We start from the raw sequence: 21847 nt of genomic DNA, 5'->3' as shown, positions 1-21847 counted from the left end.
TCAGCACCTTTTGCGACGAGTTTCCTCATGCAGACAGTTTTCCAGTCTGTTCTTGCGATGATGTATTATGTTCAGTTCACACCAAACACAAAGCAAAAACTGTCCCTGAAGTGTTTTTAGAACCCACAGGTGTTTGTCAGCAGGTGAAGGAACTTTAGCTGGACTCAAGGAACTGTAACATATTCTCAGGATTTAATAGGAGGTCCAATTAGTTTGCTCGCTCTTCTCCAACCCCTCTCCTTTTATGTTCTGTCTCTATGTAGATGAAAAGTAAAGCAGAATCATAGAATTTAGCAGGCCTCTAACAGGCCTTTGCAACACAGCGGTGAGCTAATTAAACACACAATAAACACACTTCTAAAGCTCAATGATGAGACTCCAATGACAAAGTTACTTGGCTGGAATTATAAAGGACTTGGTCAGCTGAAGGTAATTAGCTTATTAACTTATTAACATCAACTAGACATTATGTTTTTTTATTCAGTTCAATTCAATTCAATTTTATTTATACAGCGCCAAATCACAACAACAGTTGCCTCAAGGTGCTTTATATTGTAAGGTAGACCCTACAATAATACATACAGAGAAGACCCAGCAATCATATGACCCCCTATGAGCAAGCACTTCGGCGACAGTGGGAAGGAAAAACTCCCTTTTAACAGGAAGAAACCTCCGGCAGAACTAGGCTCAGGGAGGGGCGGGGCCATCTGCTGCGACCAGTTGGGGTGAGAGAAGGAAGACAGGATAGAAGACATGCTGTGGAAGAGAGACAGAGATTAATAACAAGTACGATTTATATGAGAACCTTTATAAATGATCACACAGTTAACTGAATCTATGTATTTTTTATATATTTTCTTCTTTCTTGCATATTAGGACCCCTCAGATTCCTCTTGTGACTCATTGGAGGGGCATGATTCATAGTTTGAGTACACTGGACTATTATTGTTGTTAAGTGGTTTAATGTCACCCAGATACCTCTGCAACATGCTACATGAACCCTGATCAGTGAGCATTTTTATTTTGATTAAATATCACAAGTCGTAAAATGCCAGCAGCAGTCATGAGTGCTTTTATTTTGACACAGTACCTCAAACAACAGGTTTAAATGCAGTTTTCTTTACGCTGAGTTCTTATTCACTGTCTTATTCTTTGCATTTTATGCAATTTTGATGTAACCCTCCCCCCCTCCCCCCCCAGAAAAGCCCTCAGTTTGACCACTCTGACAGCACTTTGATTTTGATGAGTCAGGAAATGAGTTTGGTTTGGTTTCACTTTGCTTTCTGACATTACAGTTGGCTGCAGCAAGCTTAGCGTCACCACTTTTGCTGACTGTTGCGCCATTTGTTGCCAAACAGAGGTTTTACGCATAAACTTTGGTTTCAGTGGACAAAGCTCATGCGCTTTTTTTTGTGGTTTTAAGAAAATGTGTCGAAGACAAGGCAGCCACAGACAGAAAGCAGTTATTGTTTCTCTCAGAAGGATCATAATCAGTGCATCCATGCAGGAGAGCTTGACGATTATGAGCCAGCCGTGTGTGCTCGTGCACATTTTCAATAAGACAAACATGATACAATAGACTGAAAACACATAATTAAATAAAATAACAGAGAGGCCACATAGCATTATGCCGCACAACTATGATTTCTTTATTTGACTGATCGCTGCTGGAACAAAACTCTATTTAAAGTTTGTTGTTCTCTACTTTGGGACCACAAAACTTTATCCAAAAGGAAGAAAGAGAAACTCACCCTGCAAAGAGTGGCAGCCAGCTACCGTAGCAGTCAGGGGTGCTGGGTTCAGCTGTGAGTCTTCAATTTTGTTGTAATTTCTCCTGTTTTGTCACGGCTAACAGACCTAAACAACTGGAAAACATCTGGAAAACAAGGAAGAGGCTCTGCCAAGGTTTAGGGCTGGATTTCAGACAGTGCCGTTGGACAGCTCATCAGAATTGATGGAAATATGAATACGGAAAAGTACCATCCGATTCTGATCTACCGTGGATCTGGAAAGCTTCTGAGTGGCATCGACTCTCTTTTTCAGCATTGACTGGCATCCCCAGAGCCCAGACCTCAACATTATTGAAGCAGTGTGGGATGGATCATTTTGACAGAGAACAGAACAAAGGCAGCCAATATACAAAGAAGAGCTTTTAATGTCTTTCAAGAAGCCTGGAGAACTATTCCTGAACACTACGTGACTATGAGAGTTCAGACTGTGCTGAAGAATAAAGGTGGACATATCAAATATTGACTTTAAAGCATGTTAGAACTGTAAAAACTCTGTTTTTGCATTAAGAAATTTATTCTATGTATGTTTGCAGATGTTTCAATGAATCACTGAACTCTCCTAGCAAAATATGAAGAAATTAGGGAAATGAGAGATGGCTCAAGACTTTGCAGAGTACTGTACAACAAGTTTCTTAAAACATCACAATCCAGGCACTAAGGATAGGTTTGTAAAAGTATTGAAATACCTTTATTTTTCACGAGCTTGCAGAGGTACAAAGAGCTTCTTGATAGCCTCACTCACCATGCCTGTGCAGCACTAATCACATGCACAATTTTCTTCAGCCTCTAGGGGCAGTGGTGAGCATAGCATTTTTCTAGCCTTTTAGGAAGCACATAGCCCTCTCATAGGCTGTTTATTTTAACATACAGTAGGGCTTTGTACTTCCTGTGTGAAGTACTTACTTTAACCTCAAACGACCCTGGTTTGTGATTTTAGTAAGTAAAGGGTTCGGTCCCTTAAAGGTTGAAAAGCATTTTTAGATCAAACAGTCAGCTATTCCTGATGATTTAAAGCCTCGCTTTAAAAGTGACTCACAAATGATCTATAACGCACTACTAAATGGTTTACACACAGTTATTAAAGCGACAAATTAAAATGTCTATAAGACAGTGATTACAGTAATTACCAAAAAACGCAGACTTACTTTTTGGGCTTCATGGTTTTTTTTTAAAGAGTAAGTAATTTTAACCTTGTTTAACCTTCAAGTTTTTATGCAGCTGAAACCACGAAACAAGTTTATCTGCAATGAAACCGCAAACAACACACAGACGCTGATATCTCAGACATCAGTCACTGCTCACTTGTTGTCTCAGATGTTTACAGGATCTTAAAGGATGTGGTGGCACAAACAGTTTATGAAGGGAGTAAAACAAATGCAGAAAAAAAGCTTCTGTATAAAGGCCAAATGCAAGATGCAAGTCTTTCCTGTAAAATCATATTTTGTTTTAGAATCTTACAACTACAATTATTTAAAACACCTGGACTAACACTGCTTTTGCATGCTATAAGCTCCCATATAGGTATTAGTGTTTATTAACGTGTAGTGTTTGTAAATAATTTTAATTTCTAATCTACAGATACATTTTATATCTTTATCACCCTGTTTTAAGTTGATATTATTTATTTTTCACCTGTCCTTTCAAAGCAGATGTTATAGCTGTGACGTTAAAAATTCATCTGCTCACATCTAATTTGTAGTGTGATATAAATCCTTTACTAAAAGCTTTGACATAGATTTATAAATCATAAATAGATCTGATTAAATATATGAAACCCAAGTTTAATGATCTGGTCAGAGACGTGTTTGTATTTTATATGAAGTTTGTCATTGTCGTCCATAAACGAGTAGCTTTTATGTTGAAAGGTCTGAAACGGAAGTTAAATCAGAGCTAAACACGCAAGTTTCACACAGATAAATAAGACACAATTTTGGAAGAAAATCATATCAAATTGAGGTTAAAGGTTGTTTTACATTTAAAAAGTATATATTAATATAGTCTGTATACCAGCTCCTGGGAAACAGAACCAAGTGAAAATCATTAAAATGTTTAATCAATAACCAATGAAATGGTTTATGCTTCTAAATGTGCAAATGTTTTTTGGCAAAGTGCTGAGTGGACTAGATAGATAAAGTGTTTCTGGATGTTCTCATGTTGCAAAACTTGAGCCAGCTTTCTTTGCAGCAACACTCTGCTTTTCATTTTATTTTCTAACATAGTCCTTTGCGTCTGCAGCGCTCTGCTGCTCCAATGCAGAGGGTTCATTAAAATGAATGAGGAGGAGGCCATGTTTCTACATGCAGTGCTTGTGTCTTTTGGAACAAAGTGATAAGGTGGCCTTCAGCTGCCTGATATTCAGGCTGTGTGCCAAAGTGTAGCTTTAATGCCCTCATTATTTTATTACGATTCTACTTTCAATTATTTAAAGGGTTAATTGATTGTTGTTGTATTGATTGTATTGTATTCTGAATGTGTGCTTTTTACAGTATCTGTGCATGCCAGGTGTGCTGTGTTTGGCTTTGGGAGACTGCACACTCTGGTAAACAAAGTCTAGTTTAAGGTGCAACAGGCAGAAATCTATTCAAACCACATCCATCCCACTCTCCCAGGTGAAACACCACTGCTATAAATCCGTCTTATCTGAGCTTTTTCCTCTAATATTCTTTATGCTGCTGGATTCTGCTCCACAGAGTCTCCTGTCATGGATAAATCCTCTAAAGCCTAAAAGCGCACAAGAGGTGCAGGAGTCTAGTTCTCTTTCAGACCACTCGAACAAAAATGAGCTGAAATACTATTAAGGATTTTACCCGAGCAACCACACCTGAGCTGATAATAGATCTGAAACATGGATGGAGTAAAAGATGGACATAGCCTCCAGCTCTCAAAAAAGCAAAAGCCAGCACGGAAGTGAATTAAACATGCATTCTTTTTAACGGCCAGCAGGAGGCGACTCATCTGGTTGCGAAAATGAGAAGTCATATACAGTAGAGCACAAAGTTCATTATGGTCCTTTGGTTTATTCTACAAGTCAGAAAGGAGGATTATCAAGGGTGGGCTCAACAGTGGTAAAAACTCTCAGCTTCAGGCTCCATAACGAGACATTATAACAAGTGTGTGATGCTACGTCCATCTTTTATGCCATCTAATGCCAAAATTTTGCCACACTTCCTCCTATTCTTACAGAACACTCGTGCTACAGCATATGAACTCTGGTCTCCTTTCCATGTGCCTTATAGTGGAGACTTCCTATAGGACCTACTTATTAGGGGTGCAACAATACTCGTATTGATATTGAACCGTTCATACAGTGCTTTCGGTTCGGTACGTATATGTATGAACAATACAATTTTTTTTATTTATTTTATCAACTTTTCTTCTGACGATGCTGTCTGTGTTGAGCGCTCAGTGGATCTGCGTTCGACTACTCCACCTAGGCTGCACCGTGGAGTGCAGATCCACTGAGCGCAGCGCAAGCTAGCAAGACAGAAGCTAAGCTCGTTGCAACATGGCAACTGCCTCAACTATCTCAACCTACCCGAAATTGAACCTCCCCCATCCTCGTTCAGATCTGGCGTTTGGAACTATCTTGGTTTTCATGTGAAGCATGACCCTGATGGTAAGCGTGTCATGGACAAAAGTAAAACAGTATGTCGGATGAGCCACGCAATGCTCAATTGGTGGGAACTAGTGCGTTAGCGCAGTTAGCTTGTTAACGTGTTGACGCTGTCCAGCCCCACGCACGGGGCGATCCGCGGTAACTCGTTAATGGAGATTTGCCGCATTGTGGTGTTAATGTCATTTTAACGAGATTAACGCTGACAGCACTAGTGGGAACAACGAATATGACTGCACATTTACTCCGACATCATCCTAGTGCAAAGACAAGTGGAAGCAGACAAAAACAACAAGCACGCATGCTACAAACTTTACCCGAGACAGCCCTTAGCACATGATTGTCATTATGGGGACCTGATATGTCCTGATATGACAAAGTAAAAAGGCATTTTTTGTATCAAAAAAATATCAACTGTGACACCAAAGTATTGGACCAGACCAAACCGAACCGTGAATTTTGTGTATCGTTGCACCCCTACTACTTATGTGTTCTTAAATTAGTTCATGTTTAATCTGATTAATGATTAAGATGGTCTACCAAAATTAATCTAATTTTCTTTGGAGGTCCCTTGTGCCACCCCCTTGTAAACGCCCCTGATGTCAGTGCGGTGGAGGTGTTTTATTTTGAAGGAATTGACAGGAAGCGTGACGGCTGATTGGTAGACGCTGTGTGCGGGACGGTCGCTGTAGCGCATTCCAATGTGAGCAGAGATGTAACCGCTGTGCGGACTTTATGTTTCCCAGCCGTGTTCAGCCGCAATTTCAAGGAATAAAATGTCCAACTTGAAGGAGGCCAGCACTTGTCCTGACGGCTACAGGGCTTTAAGCGCGAGTGAGCTGAGGGAGCTTTTACAAAACGACGACAAAATGGACCAAATCATTCGCCTCAATGAGAAGGTAGGGATCCTCCGTGCTCCCCCAAGAACCAAAGTACCGAGAGTAATTTGCTCTGTGTTGGCGCTTCGTTAGCGGTACCTCTTGTTTTTTAGCACAGTTTTTGGGGGTTTGTTTGTGGTCATTGCTGAATATTCTGCTGTTTGTGGTCCTCATATTTGGTGTGCGGTGTGTGAAACAACCCAGCTTTCAGTGCACGGCTCATCGATTGTCTGCGTGGCGAGCGGTCGGATTTCCAATTCGTTCTCATTAAACTCCGCGCTATTAATATTTGCGGTGAATGATTAATTACTGAAGCGAATGTAAAACTCTGGGATATCTCTGTGTTTGGTTCGTACAAGTGGTTTATTTCAGTCTGTAAACCTTCTCACTGGACAGGAAGCTTCGTATCGTGGTCTTGAAGCCCCCCCACATACGCGCCGTCATGTGGCTTGAGTCCTCGCTCCGAATTCCCTTTTAGAAATCTCGCATTGCAGATTTTTTTCATTTGCGTGTGGGGTTAAACTCGAAGTGGAAGATGACTTTGAGAGAAAAATGAAAGTAATTACATGCTATTTAGTTCGGCGATATTTGAATTTACATAACGTTACACATCCGAGTAAAATTCCCACTTTTAAAACTGGATATTCTTAATCTATTCGCTCAAGAGACACAATTGTAAGTTAAGCGGCAGTACTTCATTAAAGAGTTGTGTTACTGCAGTAAACTGCATGTTGGTGTATTGCATTCAAGCCGAATTGAGGAGTGGTAGCCAGTCTTTAGAAAACGCCCGAAGTCGTGTTTGTAGGTTTCTGTAAATTTGCGTGGAACCGTGGTAAATATAAATTGGACATTTTCTAAAGGGAGTTACCACTCTGCACTTTAGAGAGGCGCATTTCCCGGGGGGTTGCGTGGTGATTTTTGTGGTGTCAAGCGACACCACATCTCTCCCTCTCTCTCCCTGACATTCACACACAGACACACGCTCATACTCATCTTTCCATCACTTAGTTATGGTAAACCTCATGTTCACCTAGCTAGCGCGTGTTATCTTACCCAAGCTTTCAAGAAATCCGCATATTCAACACAGTTTCGCACCACTTCCTGAAATACTCGTGACCTGTAATGTATTGACCTGTGTTTCTGAACATGCATTTTCCAACATTATTTTTTAAGACATCTGATCAGTCTGGTATGCAATGATTTGTGTCCATCTACATGACATTAACATTTTCCCCTAAAGGTCAAAAAAGTCCACACTCGGAGGCTGGGTGGTTTGGTTGGTTTAGTGAATCATTTACAGCTCACATCAGAGACCACCATTTGAGTCCCACATGTCAGAGTTTAACACTATTAATATATGGAAAAATGAAATGAATTATCAAATAAAACATGCTTTGAATTCTCACTGAAAACTACTCTGTTAGGGTTAAAGACTTAAATAAAAATAAACTCTGTAGTTGTTACGGAACAGCTAAAACTGCTGTTACACTCCTTTGAAGTCCACTGCCTGGGGCGCATGCTTATTTGGTGCATTGTAATGTAAATTCACCATGGACAAAACACAGTTACCCTCTGATGACAAAATTTTCATTGCTCTGACCCAAGCCAACCATTTGATGATTCACATGGCTATTAAAGCTTCTGGGTTAGGTTCAGGGACTAAAAAAAATTGCTCTGTTCAGTTTAGGCAATACACACTAGTAACGTTTAGGATATCAAACCATCTAGGTTTAGAGATGACCAAGCTGCTCATTTTAGTTTAGAATACAAAAGAAACTGGATTTTAATGCCTAAACACACCTATCTCTTAGGTTTAACAGACTAAATACTACTCCTAGAGCTGGTCCCAAGCCCGGATAAATGGATAGGGTTACAAACATGCAGATTGTCAAAAATTAGATTTCTGTACCGGATTGAGGCCTGGGTTAACAACCGCTGGTGCTGCTGTCCAACAGGGTGCCGGTGGAAGCTGTGTTACTGTTGGCTGAAGACAAAGGAAGCGGAAATGGGGAAGCCGTGTTAGAAGGCATCGAGAGAGATGGGGGGTGAACATGGGGCTTTAAAGGGAAAGAGCTGGCTCATGTGATGAAAGGTAGGTAGATTAGGTGTAGGTGCAGGGACCAGGTGTAAGGAAAGCAAGGTTTGGAGACTTGGTGGCGGAAGGCAGCTGGGTTTGTTTTGGGGATTAAACACTAATCAGTTTAGTTTAGAAAAAGAGCATTGGTTGGGTTAAAGCCAGTGGTTGCCATGGAGAGTGTGCATCCATAGCCCAGTTGTTTGGGGTTTTTGTGTGTTTTTCTGTGAGATCAGGCTGATGCATTAGGATCTAATGAATCAGACACTTGCAGACAGCTCTACACCAGTTGTAACCAGACGTCTTTTTCTTGGGCCCCATTCGGATGAGTTTTGCCTCGGGGTTGCTCAAACAGAAAAGGCTCTCAGTTGGGATTCAGCAGCTATAGAATTGCAGTGCTTTTTCACAGCCACGGGTAGAGTAACAACAACAGCGTGTTCACTGAAACGTAACCATTGTGGATTAGTCATCCTCAAACACTGCAAGTGCGCTTAAATCGATGGCGCTAAATAATTAAGAAATGCAATTATTTAGCATTTTGTTTGCAAACCTCTGCATTGTAGCAGCATAAAACGCAGTATTACTGAGACAGGAGAAGCTTGAGTCACATCATTAGAAACGACCCTGGCTCTGTGTCGTAGATATAATTAAAACCTGGAGTTTTGAGCAAGTTGGTATAATGAAACTAGACTCGTGCCAACAGGTCTTATTTCTGATGTGCTGTTAGACAGTTTGACTTTGGGAGGGCTCTGTGGGAGTAGGGTCACTTTGGGAGCAGCCTCAAGTGGCCATTAGAGGAACTACTGTTTGGGGTATTTTTGGGGTTGGCTTAGTTTTTAAGCTCTGAACGTTGCTGCTTCAGTGATGTATGGGATTAGTTAATAACAATAACAATAATAATGCGGAACTTAAATTGGTTGAAAAAAAAATGAGCAGCTACCAGTCTGACTACCAGTCAGGTTGACATCTGTGAGAGCCATTCATTCCTCTTTTGTTCCTGCTTTTGTTTTGTTGTGATACGTGTTTGAATGCCAGCTGTGCAATGCATTACTGCAGGATGCTTAACAGTTTCTGACATCTTCAGCAGGTATTAGAGCACCGATGTTGGTAGGCTGAACAAGACCCACGTGTGTCCGACTGTATGACATAAAGGAGAAGCAACTGCAAAGATGTTCGGAGCGCACAGCTTGTAGGAACATCAGAAATCGCTCACACGATGTGATAACAACACAGCGACCCACTGGAAAGCTGATAAAATGTCAAAACATAAACTGTAGCCTACACATGCCGTAATCACTGCTTGCTGTTTCATTAACCCTTATCAGTGAGGAATGGTATCTAAATCTCTCTTCAGACTAAATGTGGGGCGAAGGTGGTGTTTATGTGGAACCTGAGGGGTATGCTGCCAACATAGTTCAACAAAGCCAGGGTTTCTTTGCTTTAGCTGGCTCTAGCTGGACTTTCTGCTTCAGGCTCTGTGTACGCTCACATAAAAAGGGGTGTGTCATGCATCACATGACTCTTCTTCCTCAGAAAATGATCCCCGCGAGAGATGTTATCAGATTATGATGGTGATTTAAAAATCTGTGAAGAACATGAAAAATGCAACAGTGAAAAGCAACAACATTGAAAATGAGACAAGCTATTAATGCTGCAGAAGGTCATTAATCTGGTGATTTAGCACCCAGAGTGATAAAATAAACAAAGAAATCGAGTTTTCTATGTTAATACTGATTTTTATCAGTGCTGCTGTTTTATTTCTAAGATGACAGCTGCACATTAGAGCTCTGAAACTTGGGACTGGACACATTTAAGCATTGAATGTTACTGTCTCATAGCCTAATAAAGGAGTCATGGAAATAGCTTTAGTTTCCTGGCAGATCAAAGTGAAATTAACTTGAATGATTACACAGGTATTTTCACTGTGTGTCTATGTGTTCTTGTAGCTGCAGTTCAGAAGTGTAAAAGGGACCTCGCAGCAGATTAGAACCGACTATAAAAGACTGTTCATACATTTTCTACATCACAAAATTAACACAAACATAATCTTATGATAATGTTACGGATTTTGCATTTTATCCAGCGGTTTTACTCAGGTACAACTTAGCAGCTTGCACATATAAAACATATTTGCCCAGCAGATTATCCGTATTACACTTAAAGCATGTTATAAATAAAAGAATCAGTAAAAAGCGTGACACGTTCAGCCAAGACTTGCAATGCAACCTGCTCCTAACCAGGTTAGGTGTTCAGCACGAGTTGCCATGGTGATTTAGACACTTTCATGACACAGAACTTAAATAATCGAATCATTAAAAGAAAACAAACATAAATAATCAGTCTGACATTTTATTTTACTGCCATGCATCATCTGTTGAAGCCTTAAAGTGTGAACCTGAGCGCGTCTTTAGTGGTTAGTTCAGAGGAAACTGCTTAAACAAATTCTTTAGTCATATTTCAGTTAATGTAATATCTCAGCTGGTGTAAAGATTGTATAGAAGATTGTATAGAAACACATTTTAAGCCTGTCTTAGGGGTAGTTTGATCTGTTCAAATAATATAATGTTAAAGATATGGCATTGAGTCTTTATGGTCCCGTGCAAAGACTCAGAACACCTTTTCCCATTTACAGCAGTTATTTTAGTTATGCATGAGAAATGTTCACTTTAAACAAGAGGACACGGGATAAAAATGCCACACAGTCCCACATGAAATGGGATACCTGACGACTCTATTTATAATCAGCTACACAACAAGCTTCATGCTGTGTTGTATTTTCAGTTGCGCTTCATTACTTCATATTCGGATGTAGTTTTTTGGTGTCTGGAGATCTTTCCACTTTGCTGGGCTCTTTAATCTTGCAGACTGGTAAAAATGATCCTCGGAGGGGAAACCAGGTAGAGGCAGACCTCACGTAACCTCTAAACTTCAGATCTAGGTCATCTTCCCAGTGATTCTGTGTGAACATGAGAATCACAACTAGCTGAAGACTTGGGGGAGGGGATGAGAGCTGTACATTAAACATGGGGGGTGGGTTTATGTCGTGGAAGCTGTCAAGTACAGAGCGCTGGCATCCAATAGATTCATTTACCTTCTTTGTCTTTGAGTAAAATTACTCAAAATTTGCTTGACAAAATTTCATGAAAATTGGTGAGGAAGTGGCGTTTGGGTGAAGGAGTAACCCATTACATTTTGGTGCATACTGGATGACTTTAAAACTGGGCTAAGGCACTGGTGCTCAAGGTGAACTGCTCTCCCTGAGAATCCTCCTAGTTCTTTGATGAGAGAAGGTTTGAATTTTAATCTCCATTTTGCCTTTTTAAAGGCTATTGAGGGTTTTCCTGGCTCAGAGTGGGCCTTCAGTGGAACGTCATTAAACTCGGGTGGTCTGCAGAGAGTCTGCATTGTTGTTTGACAGAAATCTTTGCATTTCCCCTTAAATTAAACCACAAATCCCACATGATAAAGTCTTAGTAAAGGAAAAGCTTCACTGTCAGTACATGAGTCATAGGTGAAAAACAGAGGTGTACAATTGTATTTAAAAATTCAAACGCTTTAGAGCCCTCTTTTGTAAATAAAAGGAGGGCTTTTTAATATCTCGTGTACTTATCATTTACACATTCATCAGGGTATTTTGGAGAGTGCTGCTAGTGCTGGTTTGAAAGCTTTATTGTTTAATCTAAAAGCTTAGTTTCAACTCCTCTTCCTCAGAAAATTGGTATGACGATAATGCTGCATTGCTGGTGTAGACCTCTAAAGTGCCATCAACCGCGAAGCATCAGTGTAGCTGCCACCATGTAGCTTCAAACTTCCATTTAACGCATTAACATAATTGAGAAATACATTTTATAAAATGCTTTTGTTGGGTGATAAAATCAGGACTTTAGCTATGATTTTACATGACTCTTAATGCCCATGCAGTCATCTGATAACAAAAACAGCAGTGTGTATAGACCTGTATGTGGAGTAGGAGCGAGGCAGATAGATGTAACGTTATCCCCTTTATCTGTTTACACTAAACACACACTGGTTTCTCATTTGTTGGGAAGATGTTACTGTTGGGACTGAACCATAATTCACTGCATCATCACTTTTTGGGATACTGGGATACAATCCGGACCTGCACTGGGTATGGTTGGGTTAATGCTTGAACTGATGCTAGTACCTGGAATTCAATGCTAGTACCCTTTAGTATTTTATTTTGCATTTTGCTTATTTTGGCCTAAGCAGATAAGTTCAGACCTCCCGCCCCCAGCCACCTCCTCCAGCTTTATCAGAGGGAATACCGAGGTGTTCCCCAGCCAGCTCAGAGATATAATCTGTCAGCCTGAAGAAGAAGATGCCAATGTTTCACTAGCTGCATCATGTTCATTCATGGATTCACTTTTCAGGCTATGAAATGCAGTACACTCTTCACCTTTTGGTTAGATTTTGTTTGATCAGGTGTCTGATGTGCTGTCAAGACCAGCTTTGCAGTTTGTGTTACAAATTTTGCAGACGGCATTGTGTAACCTCGCGCAAGATTACTTTGGGGTTGCCGCAGCAACGATTGCAGTTTGTTTGTACGTCAGCACGTTGCAGGAGTGACGTCACTAAAAGCTGTTTTTTACGGTTTATTAAATGCATGACATTTGTGAGGTTAATGAATAAATGAGAAAATAACGGTGATTTTTTTAAAAATAATCAAGCAGCGTTATTTGATATTTTTCTCCTACATGTGGAGATTAGTACAGCTGCCTGCTGTGACCAAGAAGAAAAAAAAAAACGCCCGCTGTGAGATAAGTCAGAGTCAAAACAGTTTCAGGCAAGACAGCCAAACAATGAGCTAGAAGAAGATATAAAGCTCTGAGAAGAGTGGGCGAAATTCGCAGTGGGTTCACAAAATCTGCAGGGGGGGCGACGCCACATTACACACTGTCGTTTGATCCATTATTGTTTTTATAAAAATATTTTTCATATCTCCTTTAAGAAAGTCTTCATAATCATACAAGCTGGCTCCGTGACAGGAGACTGTCAGCGCAACACTGCTTCGTTTCTTGCAGGTACATACTTGGTGTTGCGTGAAGAATTCTATAATGGAAAAGACTTTTAAGGCCTTCAATTTCTTCACAGACCGAGTGTTAAATTGGCGGCTTGAGCCTCGTTTAAGACAACAGGAACACCTTTTTTATTGCAGTTTACGTGGCAGAAAACGACAACAATGCGTCGCCTCGTCTTCTCCAGTGCAGAGTTCCTGACTCTGAAGTGTCATTTGTCTTGGGCGGTAAACACCGCCAGCCTATGCATCAGAATACAGAAAGCACTCCCTCGCTGAAGACCGCAGCAGTTGTTGTTTGGTAAACTGGGCGGACCAGCCGAGGCAGGAAATGCATCCGTTTGGATTCTTGTTTAAGGAAAGAAAGGAGCTTTATTGGAGTGTGAGTGTGAGTTGAGCTGTATTATCTTTTGATTCCTCAGAATGAATGAAAAGAAGATCTGACATCCTGTTTTTCAGCAGCTCAGACAGTCATCCTTCTTTCGACCTCAGGGCAAATTCTGCAAATTTTTTGAGACTCATCCATCCTTTTGATGACCCGGAAAATGCGAGACAGATGCACCGTGCAGCATGGACTCAATGCAGAGGGCTTCAGGCCCAAAGAGGCTGACCCCTGAAAGCGAGCAATTGAGCAAAAAGAAAGTGGCGGGAATGTGTGAAACTGACTCTTTTAACTTTGTGAAACTCACAAAGTGGCATTGTGTCTGTGTTTGAGACGCCAGCTGCTATTGCTGGGACCAGACTTAAAGGGAGTGGCTTTGATTTTAATAATTTATGGTGGTCTCATGCTCCAGTGACAATATCACATTTACCACTCCTCCCCATTTACCCAGATCTTAGTCCTTTATCAACATTACGGCTGCAAACAACAGCGTTTTATAGTTATCACACTTGATGTTTTTTTTGTTTTCTTTTAAACCTTGGCGTTAGCTTTCTTTTATGTTCCTCTTTCTTTGCATAGCAGTTTTTGCTGGTAGCCATTCGTTGTGCTTGCGATTAGTGATAGTATGAGTGGCTGATCTTCGCTTTTCCCTCATAGCACAAAGAAACTGTAGAGGAAGAAAAACAATATACACTGTTCAATTTAAAAAACCCAGAAAAACATGAACATTAGAAAACTATCAAATAACAATATTGTGGTGAAATAATGAACATGTGACTGAAATGCATCACTTTAACTGTTTAGGAATTTGAGGCATTTTTATGCACAGGCCATCATTTTCAGGGACTCAGAAGTAGTCAGACTAATAACTGATAAGCAGCATCATGGCCACAGAAGACCAGACCCCTCATTCTGTTAATTCATGACAAATTAAGTCGATTTCAGGAGCTGAAATTGCAACAGGAGCGCCAAAGGGATGTCAATATATGTGAAGGTGGCCATCAGGAGACTGAGGAGCCCAAATAATCTAATTATTTAGAAGGAATCACAGAAGACAAAGTGGATGATCACAGAATTATTTAAATTTCTAAGAAAAAAACCTTCACAATATTTAGTGTGTTGTCAAGAACACCTGAGAGAATAGGTGTATCATTTTTAAGGTCCACAATCAGTCGATCTCTCACTGAAGTGTTAAAAACATCCTTCTAGTTAAATTTTTTGTCCACTTCCTTCTGAGTCTCTGAAAATGAGGCGCTATGTATAAAAATGTCTGTAATTCCTAATTAGGGCTGCCACGATTAGTCGACTAGTCATGATTACGTCGACTATCAAAGTCGTCGACGACTGATTTAATAGTCGACGCGTCGTTTGAAGCTTTGTAAGATCACAAAAGACGCAGGAATAAGTAGTAGGATTTAAGAGTGTAATAACGGACTGAAACAGAAGATGGCAGCACTGCATGTACAAGGATGCCAGCTGCCGTTAAACCCCGAAGAAGAAGAAGTAGCTCTGTCCCAGAATTCATAGCGCAGCCCAGCTCAGTTTCCAACAATGGCAGCAACTAGTTAGTTTTAATATTATTCTTATTATTCTTTCTGGGTCACAAAATAAACGTTTAACATATTTTCAAGCGAGAAAGTAGCTGTGTAAACCTCAAATATCTGCTCAGTTTATCAAGACACCACATATTTTCAAAAGCGCTCCGACGTTTTCGGAGACGTCTGTTACCCACTAGCTCGATAGCGAGCCGGGGGCAAGGCTCACTAGAGCCCGTGAGAACACCGGACTCCCGGCAAATCGTTTTCAAACCCACAGCCGTCTTTCGCTACTCAGGTTAAACATATATAAGTCACTTAGATAACTTAAAAATGTCATTGTTTGGCTTTTTTTTTTAGTATTTTATTTGTTCCTGAGTAAATCGGTTTGGCTGAGATTAAAGTTATAGCTTTAGTTACACAGCTGAATAAACGTCAAGCAGACAACTGATTATCAGAAGTGTGAGATGCTCGAGAATATACTCCGGTGTCCCGTTATATTTTAGATAGCAAGGAGTTTATTAAACTTCACCGAAACAATCTGCAAATTTCATTAAAATTTAATAAACTATCATCTTGTCTTTATTTTTAGTTAGCACAGACCTTAAACACTTAAAGCTGTAAGCTAATGATAGTTATATAAGAGCAGATGCTGCTGGTGCAATAAGCTGTATGCTGTACATCCAATGGATGCATGATGTGATTAGTCGACTAATCGCAAAAATAATCGGTGACTAGTCGACTATCAAAATAATCGTTTGTGGCAGCCCTATTCCTAATGCAGGTGATGCAGTTCTTTCTTGAATTACAGCACAAAGTCTGCAATTAGCGTTTTGATGGTTTATACACACCACAGTCAAAGTCGGAAGCAAAATTGCAAGAGTTGTGTTATTGCCCAAATACTTTCACTGTTCTGTGCAGCACTGTGGCTGCACAGCTGTTCATGAGCCGGTTGTCACGAGAGTCTTTGCGTGTACGAGGGAAAAATGTCAGCTAATTTAACACTAATTGTTTTTCTTTCCCCTCACAGTTTCAGGAGCTCCAGTTTGACAGGGAGATGCTGCTGACCTCTAACCGGAGTTTGGCCGAGGAGAGCCTCGCTCGGCGACCTCGCCTTAATAACGGCAAGCTCCAACTGGCGGAGAAATACCGGGAACTGTCCAACCTGGCAACCACATGCTGGGAAAAACAGAGTCAGCTTGGTAAGTTTGCCCCCACCGCCGAGGAGACAATGACGGGGAGGGGGGAGGCCAGTTTTGGGTTTTTCCTTTCTTTTTTTTTTTTCTTTTTTTTTTTTTGGGTGGATGGGGTGCCAGCGCAGAATCACTGTCAAGACATAAGTCAAGACGAGTGTGGTTGTGATGACAGGGTCACTGGTTCAGAGTCCAAAACCGGGTGGGTAAATATGGGCTTTCTAAGTGAGAGTGCAGCACTGAATTTTTCAGTTTTCTGATGATAGCCTCAGAGATTTCAAAAGGTTCAACCAAAAGAAAAAATTCCTCAAATCCAAAGGAAAGGTTTCATCCCAACCACTTAAGGTTGAAACTAATTACACACGATAACCCACAGCGGCTCCTCGTTGTCTCTTCCCCATGTGATTGCACTAAGAAACACACACTCGCTGTTGCACACTTTGAGACACAGAAAGCAAAACTAAATGTAAATCACGTTTGACTCGATGCGTCACCCTCACTGGTTCAGAGGATGAGATGATGGAAGTTTCACGTCGGGAGTGCAGCAACGCTTCAGAGTGTCAGCGAGACGAGCCTTCAACCGCCTCGGCGTGACTGGAGTTCGGTCATGGGAACGAAATGGAGCATATCAAATGCCAGCAGGAAGCTTGCAGCAGTTGTCAAGGAATTTGTGGGGTGAAAGGGGCCTTGTCTTTGTTTAGGGAAGTCATGCTTTTGACGGCGCGGCAGCAGCAGAGGATGTCCTCTAAGCCATGCTCCTAAATTTTTAAGCCTCGTGAACGAGTTTAGACATTCCTCCAAGAGCAGTTGATAAAATAAATCCTGCTGCATGAGTTTCCATAGGTAACGGCGGCTGCTGCTTATTTGTAAACCTAATGTGTGAGTTTGTATGGATCAGGTCTAGTGCGTGGTTTCTGACACAGCTGCCGGCCAGCGGTGGAAGTTGGAACTTGGGTGGAATTTTAAACTTCCTGTCAATGTGTTCACGTTATTACACAGATGCTATCCCACCTCCCCTGCAAAGCAGGATGGGCGGGGGTCCGTACTTCCTCTCCAAAACATCTGATTCTCATTTGGTGCTGGAGGAGTGTGGAGGGGGGGGGAGATGAATGAGGCGAATAATTGTAGCGGAGACAAACGTCGGAGTGGATCAAGGCAGACAGCTGTATTGTTTAATACATCCTGCAGTTTGGTGTAGGGAACGCTGGCCTGGGTGAGCTGTAGTTGTAGTCCCCGGGTGGAGCTGAGGCCTTGAGTGTTTCTGCTTCAGTTTCTCACAAATATTATTGGCATTGTTTTCCACTGCTGCCTTCTCCTGTTACACTAGAAACCAAGAGCTCCGACTTCCATGGGATGGAAACCCACTAAAAACATGAACATATTGTGGCTTGTTCAGAAATATTTGTTGAAGATGTTCTTTTATGAAACCATCAGGTTTCTAGAGAAAAGGAGGAACAACACTAATGAGCGGGGGGAAATAAATGAAGGGAAACTTGAGATCGCTGGAATGTGACACAAAAGAGGAGGACTATGTTGCCAAAAGAGACTCCAAAGCTGGGATTAATGTTCGCAGATCACACCAACTTAACTGCCTAACCAGACCAGTAAGATTTACTAGTTGGACCTCTTTAAACGGCAATATTTGTAAACATAAAAGTTACCTGTGTGTGTGTGTGTGTGTGACAGGTGTGGAGGTGAAAACTAATCCCTGGACCAATCTCCAGTTGCACTGAAAACACAAATTAGCCCAAATAGAAACGAGTGTTGGTGTGACTTTGCACAAACTTGGTAGTGTTTAACTAGTAAACACTGACCAGGTACACAGTACTGATGGGGTACTTATAGATGGCTGCTCACACTCAATCAACAGCCCTGTTTCAAATTTAAAAGTAGTCACCATGAAAGAGAGGGAAAGAGGGAAATTACTGACGGCTACTAGAGACCACTAGTCTACATCATCCATTGGTTACTGAGGTCCCATTGTGCAGCCTCAAGCTGTTACTGTGTTAACATCATAGATCAAGTGTGCAGAGGGTCAGTTTACCACTGCCTTTTGTAGCCGGAGGAGTTGCCCCCTGCTGGTCAGTAGAAGTAATACAGCTTTAACCCCTTCATTTAACAAACAATTCAAGCCAAAGGAAGCCACAAGGCTTGGTTAGGTTAACACATTTCCACTTCTGTTATAGAATTTCCTTTTGCGTTTACCAATATAGGTTAAAATTACATATTAATCAGTATACGTGAACCTAACCTTAAACAGGTCACTGGGAAACTGGCAGATATTTAGAGGTTGAGCCACTCATGTGTTAGACTCACTTTTCAGACTGAGACCCTCTGACCTTGAGGCCCAACAATAAGACATTAATGCATTCTTTAACAAGTACTCAGCACTCTGTGTCTGGACCGCAACCATGTTCGAACTCCGCCTTAGTTTTGATTTCTGCTACTCGATTTCTGTTACTGTATCTGTGCACAGACAGGCAGGCATGTAACTAGAGACTATCTTCTGATGGGATCGCTGCAGCTGTGGCACCACTGACTTCTCTGACCTCATATTTAGATGCCACATAAAGAAACTTTAAACGGACACTTAGATGCATTCAATGTACGTAAGAGTTGGCGACTGCAACCCAGATAAGCAGCAAAGAATGGATGGATGTATTAAAATATGATGTGAAATATAAATAATGTGGATCATGGGCGTAAACACAGACCCCTTGGCTGCCTCCTCCTTCCATAACCATTTACTCACTACTTTAGTAGCCATTTTCACACTGAACCTTTATTTTCCCCCAAACTAAAAATCCACCAAATTATTAAAAAACACATTTGTGGCCAGTTTTTCTGAGCGTGTTTTCCATGATGAATTTCTTGTGGCTCAGGAGATGAAGGGAGTTGTCAACTACTCTAAAGGTCAGTGCTTCAGTCGCTCACACCTCCATATGAACACCTGAGCCGAAAAGGTCTGTTTGCTATTTACAGATACTTAAAATGACAGCAGCTTTAATCGGTCACGATATATGGAAGCCGCAGTAACTGTAAGTTGTTTTTAGTTGAAAGTCGGTCCACAGTCACAGGCGCACGCGTGAAAAGAAATGGTATCTTTGCTATATTTTAGTTTGAAAAGGATTCTTGGACAGCCTATTACCAAAGCAGAGGAAGTCCAGCTGAGGCAGGTAACTGTACTGAACAGCATTTCAAACTTTGGATTTCTCAGTCAAGTCACATTGAAATCAAGCTCAAACATCAGCTGATAGCATTTCCAATTTCCTGGATTATCGATTGCATCTGAGGGGAACAAATCTCTGAGACTGTCGATTGGCTGTGTTATCAATTCTCTTAGTTTGGGCGTCGGGGAAGAGGCTTCTTGGGCTGAATCTCATAATACTTAAAATAATTTTTTTTACATTTTGCAGTCTGGATACCGCTAGTTTCATGTCACAAAAGCAAGTGAAGCATTTGCTCCATTAACTGCATCGTTCTTTCAGCATCCTCATAGTCTTTCGTTAATGGGAAAATAATTACTGCAAGGAAACACTACCTGGTAGTGATGTTCCCTTCGCCCTGCCTTTGTTTTCTCAGTTTTTCAAATGAGGCATTAAAAGCTTTGCTTGGGTATCACAGCAGGGAAAGATTGAATTATGGGTACAATAACGTGGATGTTTGACAAGAGCTATATTTGTCCTTATTGCTCCATACTGCTCTGCATTGAAACACAAGAACAATGCTGTTTTCTTCTTCTGTGTGGAGGTTGATGTTTGCCCGAGGCACATTAGCTCCAGTCTTATAGAGTGGTATCATGTATGTAGCCATCGAGTGCATATTTAATTAACCTTTCAGTGGTTTTCCCCTGGGTTGACAGCTTTGCGGTGGGCCTCAGCTAGGGAGTTGGGGGTGGGGTATCTTTTGCCTATCAGCTGCTCTTTTTTTCAAATTCAAAGCTGAGCAAGAGTCACCCCCCATTGATTTATGTGGTTTAACCCATATATGGAAGACTTTATTGCTCTTAGAGCAGTAGTTCTCCTTTTTTTTATAGATGCCTAAAGAATTCAGACCCAATGATTTTTAAATTTAAATGGTCGAAGTTGAAATTCACATTAAATACAGGTTGTTGCAATTGCCAAACGTCACCAAACTCTTGTTTCACCTTATAGTTTTCACCCAGTTGGCCTCAACTGACCTGCAGTGGCTCAACAGTTTGCTGGTGGGGCCCATGGTACATTTTGAGAAACACTCTCTCCTACAGTAACGCAACGAGCTGTCTTCATTTAAAATAACCTTAAAATAACCTTGTCTTTATGTCGGTTGTCTCTGCGTCCTGTCCTGCTTGCCTCTACTGACTAGAAGAACAGAGTGAAACAGACGCGGTGAAATCGAGAGCACAGGAGAGACTCTTGTATAGCGGTGAAGTTAAACTAGTACACAAAGAGTATAAACAGTACACATGTAATATGTTATCTTGACTTCTGTGATAAAGACAGAAAGACCGTGATAAAACCGAGAGCAGAGGAGAGAAACTGTAAACGAGGACAAAACACATTAGAGACTCAACCCTGAAACACAACCCTGAAATGAAACTAGTGCACATGTTTAAAAAAACAAACAAAAGTAATGCACAGTCTTCACATGAGAAACGTGGTGAAACCAGGAGCAGAGGAGAGAAACCAACTGTAAAGACTGTGTACTAGTTTCATTTCAGGACCGTGGAAGCAAAGTGTATATAAAAAACACAAATCTAACACTTTTGGTGTCTCTATGGAGGGACAGTCTGTCAGAAGTTGGTGGGAACATTTGTGTGTATATTTCTTTATTTTTCAGTGATTTCTGCTGCGAACATTGGCAGTATGCAAGTATAAATGGTTAGAAGCTGCTTTTGTCCCTTTCTGGAATCAAGGGCCCATTATTTTAATGATTACTGATTGGTTTCACAGTAGATCTGCCACCTTAATTACTGCAAACTGGAAATATGTTGTGTAAGGTGCCAAATCTTGACTTTTAGCAATAGTAAATGAGGAGCACATGAGCACAAAATGGCCCTCTGGAAAGCGATGGATGATCTCATAGTCCTTGCCTGTTGCAACTGGGAACCATTTTACCCACTGTTAAGGCTATAAACTATGTAGACTTCATATGAGGTTTGATTTTGAAGAGATATCAAAACTTTTGCCATAGCTGAAAACATGAAAATGAGGCATGGCAGCTTTGTAACGCCGTTTGTCAGCGCTGCGAGCGGAACGGTTGCTGGCACCAGTTTAATCAAACCGTTGTAGGTAGTCGGATCGTTGCGGATCGTTTGAGGCCATTGAATGTTTTCAGCTGTTTGAATTCTGTGATTTACTAACAGCGA

General features: G+C 41.1%; 1 protein-coding gene across 1 annotated transcript in view; it reads left to right on the top strand.

Moving 5' to 3' along the window:
• Nucleotides 1-6062: 6062 nt before the first annotated feature.
• vps37d (VPS37D subunit of ESCRT-I) overlaps nucleotides 6063-21847 on the top strand; it is a 52071-nt gene continuing 36286 nt past the window's right edge. Inside the window, exons 1-2 of the mRNA XM_084940897.1 lie at nucleotides 6063-6302; nucleotides 16338-16509. Coding sequence (XP_084797023.1) covers nucleotides 6180-6302; nucleotides 16338-16509 — 295 coding nt within the window. The 5' untranslated portion in view covers nucleotides 6063-6179. The remainder of the gene's footprint in view (nucleotides 6303-16337; nucleotides 16510-21847) is intronic.

The sequence above is a fragment of the Perissodus microlepis genome, chromosome 10 (genome assembly GCF_051167445.1).
Source record: "Perissodus microlepis isolate ML-2025 ecotype Zambia chromosome 10, ASM5116744v1, whole genome shotgun sequence".
Taxonomy (NCBI): Eukaryota; Metazoa; Chordata; class Actinopteri; order Cichliformes; family Cichlidae; genus Perissodus; species Perissodus microlepis.
Note: the sequence above shows the minus strand (reverse complement) of the source record. Positions and strands in the feature narration are given on the sequence as shown.